Source organism: Frankliniella occidentalis, unplaced genomic scaffold (genome assembly GCF_000697945.3).
Source record: "Frankliniella occidentalis isolate FOCC.00 unplaced genomic scaffold, Focc_3.1 Scaffold124, whole genome shotgun sequence".
In the NCBI taxonomy this organism is placed as follows: domain Eukaryota; kingdom Metazoa; phylum Arthropoda; class Insecta; order Thysanoptera; family Thripidae; genus Frankliniella; species Frankliniella occidentalis.
The window spans coordinates 364,011-377,508 of NW_026267251.1; the positions used below are offsets into that span (position 1 = coordinate 364,011).

The window sequence follows — 13,498 nt, forward strand, 5'->3', positions numbered from 1 at the left end:
CAAGAACACGACGGTCGTTGGAACAATGATTCTTTTTTTTTTCAGTGCAAAGGGATCTACTTTCTTTTTATCGTAGTTCATAACTTTCCAAAGATTTTATAACTGACCATACAACATGTGGAAGACTTCTTCAGACTCCTAACTCCTACTATCGGTGTATCACTTTCATTACAACCGACTTTCAAAAATAAAAGACGAATCGAGGGGGCAATAACTCCCTTTTGAAGTGTACACATGATTCCCGAAATTCTTGATTCCCGGTGATTCCCGTCCGCTTATAATTATTACATAAGTTTTTAGGGGGGTTTTAGTGGTATAAAACGCTTATTTCGACTGATTTGTACTTATTTCTCTAGTTTCCCGCTTATTCTAAGCGATTTCTATTGATTTTGATCAATTTTTATCCTGATGATTCCCAGACAGGTGTACACATGATTCCCGGAGTTATTGCCCCCTCGAGACGAATACATTGGCGAACGCTAATTTATCATAGCGAAAAGTGCCGTATCTGATAGTTTTTGCGGTGAAAATAAAAACGGTTGGAGTTTTCCAAACCTAAACGGTTTTGGTCGTCGTGTATGGACTGTCGCTCACCTCTGCTTTGTCGACGGCGGCCGGCGTTGGCGGATGGACTCCTCGACGGGGTGCCTTTCCCGGAGAGCGGGAGGGCGAGTGTGGGTGCGGGCGCGAGAGCGAGCGCGAGAGCGAGCGCGAGAGACAGGGAGGGAGGAGTGAGAGAGGGAGAGCAGCGACCCGACTCGACCCAACCAGTCCGATCCGACCCTCTCGCGGGGCGCTCTGCAACCGACTGAGGACAGGACCCGACCAACAGGACTCCGCTAGTAGGGGATGGGCCGGGCGGGGGCGGGGCGCCGAGTGTGGCGGCGAGGGCGAGCGTGCGGACCATGATGGGGGCGAGCAGGAGCTGCGCGAGCTGCGGCCCGGGTATTAGAGCGCAGCAATAGGGTATTCTACCCAGTTTAAACCTGGATCCAATGAAGAACAGTGATGCTTCCTGAACTGTTTCCTCCCTGACGCTCAATGGGTGACGCGGGTGAAGTTCGTGGACCTGCCATATTCAAGATCGCTGCGATTGCTGCTCTAGTGACAGGTCCGAGAACATCGTCCGCGTCAGCCTATGAGCGTCAGGATGGAAACAGTCCAGGCAGTAATACTATTTTTCTTTAGATCCGGTTCAAACTTGGCGAAATGCCCTGTTCGAGTCCCACAAATTGGACATTTTACAAGTGTTCCGAGTCAGGCTGATTGACCAAGGCGACCTCTTAACTGAAGAAATGAATAATAAACGAAAGAATGGATGAATTGGCGGCTGAGCGAATGAACGACTGAATGAATGAATGAATGAATGAATGAATGAATGAATGAATGAATGAATGAATGCCGAATGATTGAATGAATTGTGGGTGGTGCCGTTTGTTTTGCCTTTACAGACGCAATTTTGAAAAAGAACATGAATCGATTATTAGATTAACTTTGGCCCACCGGGGTAACTTTGTCCAGGGCCTAAAGTTGTGTTTAAAATGCTAAAACGGTGCTGAAGAGTTCACTGTAGCTTACGGTGAATTCACTGCAAGCTACAGTGAACTCTGCAGTACCACTTAAGCATTTTAAACACAACTTTAGGCCCTAAAGTTACCCCGGTGGGCCAAAGTTACCCCAGTTTACGGAACTTAATTTTAAGCATGCGTGATTGTGGTGTGATGTGATTTCAGACGCCCAGGAAGAGTCAGAAGATATCCAAAAGCATCTCGGTGTTATTATTTAAACTTTCAACTGTTAACATGATTTCAACGTAGAGATCAGGTGCTACAAAAAGTAATTATTTTGAAATTCTAGTACGAAAGGATCAATTTGAACTTTACAGCGGCCAGGTGGTTTCCGTTTGTCGTGTTTTGGGGCGGAGAAACAATTTTACGCTACTTCGTTTTACCTAACAAATGTTTAATTTTCTAATTAAGGTATGAGAAGGAAGAGAACTACCTGAGAACGAAGTTTAGAGATGACGACCTTCATCTCCTCAAATTTTGAATCCGAACCGCGAAAATAGACGCCCCCCCTCCCCCAGTCCCCCCCCTTCCAATAGTTGAAAGAAGTTCCGATAGAGCGCGTTAGTGACTAGTGGCAGACGTGCAGTCAGCTGTTAGGATAACAAAGAGGCAGTGGATATGAAGGTAGCGGCATTCATTCCCTCTTTTCCGTAATGCAATTGATTCAACTAGTTAATTTGCTTTTTTCTATTATCCGTACTACCAAAGTCCAGATTATCATAGGCAGTCCAATGACAATTAATTTTTCGGTGTGTACTGATGGAAGAATTCCATCACGTAACGCTTAACCTCTCAAAGACCGCTGATGTCCAAAATTTAGAAAAGTAAACAGGAATTAAACATAGGGCTTTTCCCCTGATCTTTTGTAATTATTATTAATATTTTCAACTAGCGCATGCTTAGCATATTTTCTTACTCATTCTGGTATTAATTGTTTTATGTATGAAATTCTCATTTAATAAGTTCTAACTAGCAGTGTTTTTGACTAAAGTGCCTTTGCCAAGATGTTGTTTATCACATAGTCTGTTTACCTTATTCAACCTTTTCATTAATATGCTCCAATGAAAAACTTACTTCAATGTCATTTTTTGATGCATTGTCACCCTCCTAAATAAGAACCATTTACTTCAGAGTGGAAACTCCAATGTTTGTCTATTTTGCTCTGCAGTTGTTACAAGTAGAAAGTTGAAAATACTACAAAAATGTCTGCTAAAGATAAAGACAGTAAACCGCTGCGGCGCCTTAAGCAATTTTTTGGGATTCACAATAAAGGCGGGATAGGTAAGTGTGAAAGTCCTTTCCTTATTGTCACATTATTTTCAATACAGATGTGTTTATGACTTTCAATTATTCCTTCACAGCAACACTAAGGGGCCGCCAAGATTTTGTTCTGGCCCCTGAAATTGAAGCTCAGCTTCGCAAGGAGAATCCAATTAATCAGAGAAATAGGGTTTTAAGGGATCTCTGCGAAGATGTCAAAGAAAATAGCGTTGACTATGTATGTATATTGAATGGTTATGACCTTAGTTCTCTTTCCTCTAATTTTGACAATCTTATTCAGTCATGAACAATTTTCTTTTTAGGGTGACATGGAAAAGTTAAGGTTACTAATTGAAGACCTTTTTTGCCCTGAAATTCCAAAAGACTATCGCAATCAGGCATATTCTTTCTACCGATGCCTCATTGCTGGTCAATATGACCGACTTCACAAAATGCGCGTTCACATTTTTGATATCATTAAGGATAATGACATCCAGGAAGACGTTGCTCTCAGGTCAGAATGTTGTTTCCTTGACCGCTTTTGAATTTTAAAGACAGCATCTTTCAACAGATTATACATTGATATCTTCTCTATAGGTTTGATTTGCTGAATGCACTTACGGATAATGGAAAAGTGATTGAACATCTGGAAGAGAAAATGGGTCATTTCTTACTATCATGGATGCCAGCTGTAGTTACTGCTAGCAAAACAGAAGAATTCTTAACACTTCTTGTGAATGTGGTTAAATACAATGCAGCTTACATGGATGATGATGTCATCATGCAATTAGTCCAGTATGTGGAGTACTCTTGAACACATTGTATCGCATAAGGTCTCAGTGATTTTTTGTAACCTTTCATTCTATTAAAAATTGCAGGAATGTGTGCTACTTGTGTTGTTGGGTAAAAGATAAAAATGTTGTAATGGGATGCCTTCAAGTGCTTGATACAGTGGTACGATATTCCAATCTTCCCTCAGAGTCATTGCAAGACTTTGTCAGTGCTCTTTGTCGAACAGTCAACATTGAAGCATATTGCCAAGAAAGCTGGAAGGTATGAGTACTCTTTGAAGTAATGGTACTTTCTTGTGGTACTCTTTGGAAGTGATACAAACTTTGCCTTCCAGATAATGCGGAATCTTCTTGGAACACACATGGGTCATGCAGCTCTCTATACAATGTGCCGTATTCTCCAAAAGAAAGATTACCAACAAGACACTGGCCTTATGCGTGGAGCTGTATTTTACATAAACATGGGACTTTGGGGGAGTAAGCGAGTCCCATCATTGGTATGCACTGAGACTTCCGTGCTACCTTCGCTTCTCCAGGTATTTATCTTTTGCATCAATTTGGGACAGTGATGCCCCTTTATTATCTTGTCTTATATTCTTACTTAGTTTCTACTCCTGTTTAAAAACTATCTGTTAATTTAGGCAGCCTCAGCTGGTCAGGCTGTTGTAGTCTATGAAGTAATGCTGAGTTGTCAGCGATTAGTAAATAAATATGGGGTTGAACTCCAAGATCCTGCTTGGGATTTGCTTCTGTCTATACTGGAGGCAGTTGTGAAACATATAGGTAGACATATTTCGAATATGATTTACCTTATATCTATTGTTTTTTTTAAAGAATCATTATTACTCTTTTTTTCTTTTCTTGCTATTATAGAAGTTTCACCTCATCCAACAGCTCAACAGTCTACAGCTCTAGTAGGAAAGCACTTGCATGAAACTCTTTGCCACATAGAAAAGTTGTATGAACTTGGTCAATTTCAAGGATCTGCAAGAAGAGTCTTCGAACTTATTGAAAGGTGCTCACCTCATAGGCCGGTAAGTTAATCCTCTAGACTATTTATTTCATGAGAAACTTTTGGGTAATGGTCAATTTCCTAATAGATCAAATACTTAATCTTAATACTTACACATGAGTCTATTATTTTTTAGGAAGCATCTGTGATGCGCCTTGTGACGTATCTTGCCAGTTCTGTGGAGCCAACACGTCACCAGTGGCTTGCAAAACTGCATGCTCTCTTAGAGAAATTTTTCCGTCTAGAAACAAGAACAAAAATTAGAGTAAAAGTATTAGGAGTTCTAGAAAAAGTTATACAAACAAACAGGTATTTTAGTCAGGTGCAACAAGCTAACTGATATAAAGACTTTTTTACTTACTGTTTTCTTTGTAATTATTTTTCCTAGAGCTGCATATGAAGATGAGTTGATAGAACAAGCAGTGGTACCTTTCCTAGACCATATTGACCAAGATCAGGATGTTGCTGTGAGAAATGCTGCTGCTGGTCTCCTAATTGAACTGTGTTTGAGTTGTGACTCTAAGAGATGTCTTGAACTATTGGATATACTTGAAAAAGTAGGCATACTCCCACACGTTCATTTAAAATATCTTGAAATTAAGAACTAAACAATATTGTTTTTATTTTTATTTTTCTTAAAGCTCTTAAACAGGCCTTTTGAAGTGCCAAATATTGTTGATTCCGAATTGATTGATACTTGCACTGTTGCAAAGGGAGTTGTGCACATTTTTGTGGCAAAAATGTATCAGCTGCCATCAGCCCATGCAATTCGTGCTTATAAAATATTAGTGAATCACCTAGAAATGCATTATCGAAATCAGTCTGTACTAGATAATCACCGCTCAATCCGTCAGCCGGTATGTCATCACCTAATTGAACATTTTCATTTTACACTTGATAACTATTAATTTCTTTTTATGTACTACTTAAACTAGTTAGTACTCTTTCATATTAAATTGGGAGTCAACTTCTGCTTTAAAATTTTCTTGTGTTTCTTTCAGATATTTGAATGCTTTTTATGCATCAGAGCAAATTATTCTTACCAGCTTGGTTATCCAGGAGGCATGAAAGCTGAGCTTGGTAAACCCTTAGTTTTCAGTCCTTATCTTGGGGTGGATCATAAGCATGGGGAGAGAACAGGAGGTGCATCATCTCCTCCACCTGTGAGCCCTGCTCCATCTGCACATGTACCTTGTGTCTTTACTGCACTCTCTCTGACTCATGCTTGCAAGGCAGTTATTTCTGGGTTGAGGCATGAAAGAGGTATTTTTTTCTTTTTTTACCCATTCATTTATAAATTTTGCAAATTTAAAGTTTTCCTTAAATTTCCATTCTTTTTCTTTCATAGATTGGAAGGTCCTTGAATTAATCTTATCTCAGGTCCCAGAGGTGATGAAAAATAAAGCTCTTATTTTATCACGACATGCTAATGATATTGATCAAATGGCTGCATCACTATGCAGCATAGTGAGTTTTATGGTGAGTTTAAATTCTTCCTTTACTAATTCTACTCATTTTTCTTATGTAATTTTAACTTTGTACTTAATAATTTACTCCCTTAAATTTTGTCTTGTGTTATTCAGCTAAATGACAGAAGTTTACCAGATACACTGCGTAATACGCCTTCACCTAAGGAAAGCAGATTCTCTCGATCTGATTTCCACAGCTACCTCTTTCCTGTGTTAGCATCTTTAGCATCTTATCATAACAACCTTGATCCTCCTCATCAGAGAAGATTAATCTGCTCCCTTGAGCTAGGTATGTGCCTTGTTGTTCAAGCTCATTTTCTATACTACTTTTGTTGACCCTTTGACCTGGCAGTTAGTTCACAGTTATTGTTTTTGTCTTAAGTGTTTTTAATCATTTTTCTGAACTCTCAGGCCTGCAGTCCAAATGTGCTGCAAAAGTGATCTCAGCACTGACAACATGTACATTGGAGATGAAAGATGCTATGTACAAATTGCTACCAGAAGTTTTATTAAATCTCTCTAAAATATCAGACACAGTCAATATTGCATTGCCTATCCTTTCATTTTTATCAAGTGAGTCTCTTTTTTCCCGCACTTGTTTTTCAGTGTTCAACGTGTTTAGATTGCTTAATTTCTTTTCCTCTTCTTAATTGTTTTCAGCCTTGACTAGACTGCCCAAGGTGTTTGCAAGTTTTGTTGGAGACCAGTACATGTCAGTGCTTGCTATCTCCTTGCCATACAGCAATCCTTTTAAGTACAATCATTTCATAGTTTCTCTAGCTCACCATGTTATAGCTGTATGGTTTCTCAAATGCCGTTTGCCATTTCGGAAAGACTTTGTTCAGTTTATTACCAAGGTAAAGTAAATATTTTGTTTAATACTATAAATTCTTTCTCTGGGAAAAAATTTATTTATCTATTTTTTTCCTCAGGGGTTGAAAGCAAACGTTTCACAAATGTCATTAGAGGATGGACAAGTTTTAAGGCAAGACCCTTTGAAAGTAGATCTCTTGAATGAAGACTCATCAAGCAGGAAACGCAGCTCTTCTTTAACTGAACAGGTTAGAATTTTTCTTTTTAACAGGAATCTTAAGAACTTATGAGGACCTATTCTCATAACTATGTTGAGTATTTATTTTTTAAGTTTGAATTTTTGTGTCTAAACCAAGTATTTGGGAACCTTCATTTACAGGGCAGCCGAAGGCGCACGATAGGGTCAAGACTAGATGCTCGAATTGTTGATCTCAAACCTCCGGATGAGGCATTGACTCTTTTCCACATGGAGCTGACAGAGACTTGTATTGACTTAATGGCCCGATATACTTTCTCTACATGTGCTGCTATGCCCAAAAGGTACTGGTAGTGCAGGTGATCTGAATTTTGTATTTGGTTTTCTGTTTTCTCACAGCAAATATTTTAACTCCGACAGATTGCCAGCAGTTCGTAGCTTGCTTAGTGGTGGCCAGTCCATGACGTGGCTACTTGGGAACAGGTTGATTACTGTCACTACCAGTGGATGTACCCAAAAGGTCAAACGTGATGGACTCTGTGACAAGTGCTTGTTGTCTTGTCGATTAGAGCAGGGTAAGACAAACTTGTTAAAAAATGTTTAATCTTAATTCAGTGACATTCTTTACCCACTTTATTCTGTAAATTACTGCTTCAGCAGACGCTACCACAGAAAGCTCCACTTGCGACCTTTCTGGGAGCAATCTACCCCAAGAACGAATATCAAGAACTGAGCAACAAAACAAAGCAACTCTTCAACGGAGTAATAGTGTTGATGTAAGTATCAGCAACAGTTGAATGTTAAATATCTACATCAAGTACTATTTGTGGTTTTATTTCTGCAGGTTTCTGCAACTGTTAGTCGGGATGACAAGTCAAGTGGAAGTGCAGCGGCATCTTCCACATCTGGCGGTTCATCCCGCAACCTACCGCTGCTTGTTCAAGTTCCTCAAGGTACTAACAGCTTGGCGCCAAGTGTCAGCTCGCCAACAGAAGAACACAGGAGACTATCAGGTTCCCTAGAGATGATGGATTCAGAGTCGAGTAAACTAGATCAATTAATTCAAGGTACAAAAAATACCATGGTTTTTTTTAGGCTTTATAGCTCACATTGTTTCCATTTACTGATAATAAATACTTTGAAATAAATTTCTTTCTCCTTACAGGTGTGGACCGTAATGATCTGCAAGACAAATCACTGTGTTGTTGTTGGTGCAATGGTTGGGCAGAGATTTATGTCCGCAGACCCACTGGTTTGTTAAGCTTTGGTTACCTCGTCTTCTTTTGCATATTGTTGACTATTTGCTAGATTTCTAATCATATCTATGTTTCAGGCGACATGTCATGGGTCATGAGGATACAAAATCAAAATTCTGTATTGGATTTATCTGATGTTCCAACATTATTCCTTCCATCATTGATGAAAAAGGAACAGTCTGTTCCCACTGTTCTAAGCTTAAGTGAAAGAAACAGTATAGATGTTAGTACCTTTGCCCATTTAAACATATTGTTTAAAAGTGTGTCACCATGCAGTGTGGTGTATTGTTTCTGTTTTGTTTTGTTCTAGGATGCTACTTTGCCCATTTCAGAGGAGAATGCTGTCAGTTCTTTGGTTTCTTTGCAGCCAGCTCCTCCGAGTGCTCAATCAGAGCCTGTTAATATACCAGCATCTCCTATACGCAGAAGTCCCTCTAGACAAAGCTCGCGCGATAGCCTAGACGAGGAGGAGGAAGAAGAATGTGACCCAGATGCTGAGCTAGATGGTGAGTTTACCTGTTTCATTTTGTCAACTTTCTAACAGTCATCATCAAACAAACAAATTTTTAACATGTTGTAGATGGTAGCGGAAGAGCTCGAAATCCTGTTCGGAGATCCAATTCAAGCCCTGAAATGAGTGCTGGGTGGAGGAATCCATTTTTGTCCTCTGCAGCAGCAGATAGAGAAAAGATGGACAAGATGACCAAACCCTCTTATTCAAAGGATTTGAGGTGAGTGTTAACTTCCTATAGTTCAGAGCAAACTAGGGCATGAGCCAATAAACTCATGTCATTAAAGGTTAAATGTTTATTTACTATTCTAAAATTCTAAAATTATGGTACTACAGGGCTAATTGTGAGGCCATCCCAGAAGAAATTGCTGGCCTTGGTACCACTCCTCCATCATCATCACCTGGATCTGAAACACTGCAGAAAGCGTTGCGCCAGAATACTTCAGCAATTATTTCATCAAATGTTGCTGAGAGCCAAGCCACCACAGTGACTTCTGCTGCTTCTAGTAATTTAAGTATAGGAAGTACCTCTACTACTTCTCCTTTAGTGACATCTTCCTTGAAGGTGGGTTACCCACTCCAAGCATCCAGCACAACTAATGTCTACCCAACATCTCCTCTACTTCTCCCCTCAACACTAACTACTAAGCCACCACTTTCTCCAACACAAACTCGGCACATGAATGAACTGGAACAAAAAGCGAAAGTCAGTGGCACAGCAAGCCCTAATGTCATGGGAAAGGATCGTGTGCTAGCCAGTGGCAGGCTTTCAAGTGGGAGTGCAAGCAGTAGTGTTGGAGGAAGCACTTCAAGCCTTGATAGCAAAGCAAACACAGAACAACTACACCTGCAACTTGATAGACGGGTCCAGCAAACATCAGCTCCTGCATCGCCAACAACATCTCATGCTCACAACTTGTCTGCAAGTGCTGAGAGGGTATGTTTTAAACTTTCACATGGGTGCTCTTCGACTGAAATTTATTTGTTAATTGTTGAAAATTCCCTTTTCTTTCTCTCAGATAAACCGTGATGATGGAAGCCTTCGACAGGATCCAGCCGCACTCCCACCTCTTGCTTTCAAAAGAGACAGAGGACACACTATATCAGTTATGAGCCCAGTTCGAAAGCCTAGATTAGACTTAGATGCAAAACGGAATAAATCTATCTCTTCATCCCCTAGAAGCAAAGAGACACAGCAGCGGTCCAGTGTAAACCCAAAGTATGACACAGTTTTAAATATCTACCTTTGTATTATGAGTCATGTGGATTGTTAATGACAATTTTTATATCTGTTCTAGTTTGATATTTCTTCAACTGTATCACTCTTCTTATTTTGGAAGTAGCACTGAAAAACCACTTTTGGCTAATAGTGATGGGCTTAAACTTGCTATCAAAAATTTTGACCGCATGCCGCCTTATGAAACTCACAAAGTAAGGTTTCAGACAAGAAGCACTGAAGAGTAAATTAGTGCCTTTTGCCATTGATTATTTTCACTTAGTATGCCCAATAATGTTTTTCCTCTAAATTTTCTCAAACAGGTGGGTGTGTTGTATGTTGGTTTGGGCCAAGCCAACAATGAACAGGAGATTTTACGCAATACAACAGGATCTCTCAGATACACAGAATTTTTACAGGTACAGTAAGTTCAACTCTGCCTGCATTCTCAATCAGTTTTGCTGTCTTAACTTTCTGGTTCTTAATTCCATTCACAGAGATTGGGATCCTTAATTAGTCTAGAGGATCCAGATCCACATCTGTTCTTGGGTGGACTGGAGAAAAATAAAGATGGAAAGTTTGCATACTTTTGGCAAGATGATGTCACTCAGGTATGTTATCTAAATTGATTGCTCAATTCTTTTTTATCCACGTATGTGGATGTATGTGAACTTACCACATTACTTTTGCCTATAGGTAACCTTCCATGTTGCAACATTAATGCCAACTAGAGATAGTGATCCCTCATGTACTGACAAAAAAAGACACATAGGTAATAACTATGTCACTATTGTCTTTAATGAAAGTGGTGAAGATTTTCATATTCAAACCATCAAGGTGAGTTTGTTGCTTTCTTATTTCCTCTTTTTCCAGTCTTTTTTCCAGTCAGGTATTTTGGAAGCTAGAGCAATATATTTATACATATCTTTACATTCAATATTTTTCAGGGTCAGTTTAGTTATGCCTGTGTGGAAATTCAACCTTTAGACCATGGCTCTAACCAAGTTACCTTGCGCACTCGTGATATGCTGAAAGATTTGGGGTTGACAAGTGAACCTAGAGTTGTCTCGGATTTGAATTTAGGAATTCTTGCAAGGCAACTTGCTCTCCATGCAAATGTAAGTGTAGTGGCTATTCAAATGTGGCTCCCATAAATTATGGGAAAATAAATAGCTATGCTATTGGAGTTCTAAAACTTGTGACCAACTAATGAACATTTATTCCAACAGCTGGCGTCCAAAAGCTGGAGTGGCAAGGAAAGGGGAAATATATATGCATCAAATTGGCTTGAGCGACTAAGAACCATTAAAAGAATGCGTGCCAAAATCATACAAGAATCTAAATCTGAAGATAATAGCGGCCCTGTAAGCACAAGCAGTGGTCACAAACCTCCGATAGATGTAAACAGTCGCATTAATCGTAATCTACCAGATGATTTCACTGAATATACTTAATATTTACCCAATAACAATGCATTATTATACATGTTTTGCATCACAAGTCTGTGAAAAAAAAACTTTTTTTAAAAAGAAAATGATTTTTTTTTTTTAAAGTTTAATAGGTCTGTCATTGATATAATCTGTAAAGACAAATGTGTCTCAATCAGTTCCAAATGATATTTTATGTGCTATTTTTGTTGTTTCCCCCTCTAGTCAAAAGTATATATCCTATCAGTAGGGTTAAATTATTTTGTGTATTGAAGACTAATAGTAATGTGCATTTAAAGCATGTTACCTATTTACTTGCACACTTCACTAACAATTTTTATGAAATTTTCCAAATTTTGTTTGATTTTAAGAAGTCAATGTAATCTCCTATTTAGTTGTGCCAACTTTGTATCAAAAGTTCGTTGCGTAAAGTGGGCTATTCTGAGTTCATTTGGCTGAATAGCCTGCTGCAAGCCAAGGCAATGTTATCATGTTAGATCTTTGTGGGTGACATCATCTTTCTTGACCTTGAATTATGTATATGTCTAATCATTTTGATTGTTTCGGTCACAGGATAGTTGTAAAATGTTGTCTAGCCCCCTATTATGGCTACTGTTTATACCATTTGTGTTGTAGTTTCTCCTGTGATTTCAAATTCCCTATCAGTCCTTCTTTTCTCAATCAATTGTTTTACACGGGTAATGGACTTATCAACAGCTCTACTGAATAATTGGTGCATTTTAATGTATTTTCTATGTGATTTTGTTATGCCATAACATATTCTTTAAAAATAAACAAAAATGATATTTTATTAAGGCCAAATTTGAACTTGATAGACATTGGAATTCACTTAAACAACATTTTCACATGCAATTGATGGTAAGTTTCCTGGCAAATCATGTAGTTTCAATCCAAATCTGACTGTTGTGAAGGGATGAGGGGTCCTATTTTGGGTTCCCCGCGAGACTTTCTAGGGCACCCCAAAATTTCGTTACTTTGGAGCTACGACTCACGGTTTCCGAGGAATTTCGTGTTTTCTGATTTGGAGATTTAGACAGCAAGTGCGCAGCTTGAGCTCTCTCACTCGAGAGCTTAGGTGTATTCTCTTCTTAAGAGAAATCCTCTCTAGCAGCCGCATGCGTAGGGCCTCGGGTTGCCCGTGCTTCCCGAGCTTTACAACGCGCCAGGCGCCTGCGGAGCGAGCATAGGCAACCCCGCGGGGCTTGCGCGTCCAACGGGACGGTCTGCACGCCAGGCGCTCCACTTGAGGATAACCAAACGCTAACCTGTTATGTTATATTGAAAAATTCAACAACTGCTGGAAATAGTTGTGATCAGTCTGGCAGACTCACACTTACACCCACATTCGAATAAAATACTTTTTGGTCATCTTCAGTTTTTGACTGTCAAAGAGAAAAGGGCGTGAAGGTGCCCCCACGATGAGCGGGGCCGGCGCCAAGGTGGGCCCTCATTCAGTCTCTCTCTTTCTCTCTCGTGCGAACTTCCCGCGCCTCCCAACGACGTCTTCATCGCTGCAAGTGATACTGCGGCTGCGACTGCTGCTGCTGTTTGGCGGAGCGCTGTTGCTGCTGCCGCCGCCGAGTCTGGGCCGCTGCCTTCTGCTGCTGGTACTGCACCCTCGTGCCGGTCCTCTTCTTCGCCTGCTGCTGAGTCTTCAGGTGGGCCGGGGCGGAGGCGGCCGGGGCGGCCGCGGCGGCGTGAACAGGGCTCGGGGCGGGGCCAGCTGCGCCTTTCTTCGTGATCCTGGCGAGAGAAAAGTGACCGCGTGGCATTAGGGCCGTGTTCAAGTGAAAAGCCAAATCAGGCCCCCTACCCAACCAGCTGGAGCCTGGGGACTGACCTGCTGCTGGGCTGCGCCGGCGGCTGGGCGGGGGCGGCGGGGGCCGCAGCCTCCCTACTGGGGGTGGGCCCCCTGGACCGTGGGGGCGGCGACGCGTCGTATTGCGGCCGGGGTCTGG

General features: G+C 40.6%; 1 protein-coding gene and 1 long non-coding RNA gene across 4 annotated transcripts; one reads left to right on the forward strand and one right to left on the reverse strand.

Moving 5' to 3' along the window:
* The first annotated feature begins 2,127 nt into the window (after positions 1–2,127).
* Positions 2,128–12,330, forward strand: LOC113206585 (tuberin). Of its 3 annotated transcripts, none has more exons than XM_026422728.2 (34): positions 2,128–2,192; positions 2,737–2,849; positions 2,930–3,066; positions 3,152–3,342; positions 3,426–3,623; positions 3,707–3,881; positions 3,955–4,155; positions 4,261–4,402; positions 4,493–4,653; positions 4,768–4,940; positions 5,020–5,188; positions 5,273–5,488; positions 5,633–5,894; positions 5,980–6,110; positions 6,215–6,389; positions 6,512–6,673; positions 6,761–6,957; positions 7,033–7,161; positions 7,293–7,453; positions 7,530–7,684; positions 7,767–7,885; positions 7,954–8,176; positions 8,275–8,361; positions 8,443–8,588; positions 8,676–8,871; positions 8,946–9,096; positions 9,213–9,813; positions 9,896–10,095; positions 10,175–10,307; positions 10,416–10,511; positions 10,590–10,703; positions 10,789–10,929; positions 11,040–11,210; positions 11,322–12,330. In XM_026422728.2, exons 2-34 carry the CDS (start codon positions 2,771–2,773, stop codon positions 11,544–11,546), a joined length of 5,817 nt encoding a protein of 1,938 aa, XP_026278513.1. In that variant the 5' UTR covers positions 2,128–2,192; positions 2,737–2,770; the 3' UTR covers positions 11,547–12,330. The 3 variants fall into 3 exon arrangements, with proteins under 3 accessions (XP_026278513.1, XP_026278515.1, XP_026278514.1); XM_026422730.2 differs by having other exon boundaries at positions 2,129–2,192; positions 7,770–7,885; XM_026422729.2 differs by having other exon boundaries at positions 2,175–2,317.
* On the reverse strand, positions 12,311–13,498 carry LOC113206589 (uncharacterized). Its single transcript, XR_008011490.1, has 2 exons — positions 13,381–13,498; positions 12,311–13,283 (listed from the first exon to the last, which is right to left on the reverse strand). It is a non-coding gene; the product is annotated as an uncharacterized LOC113206589 (long non-coding RNA).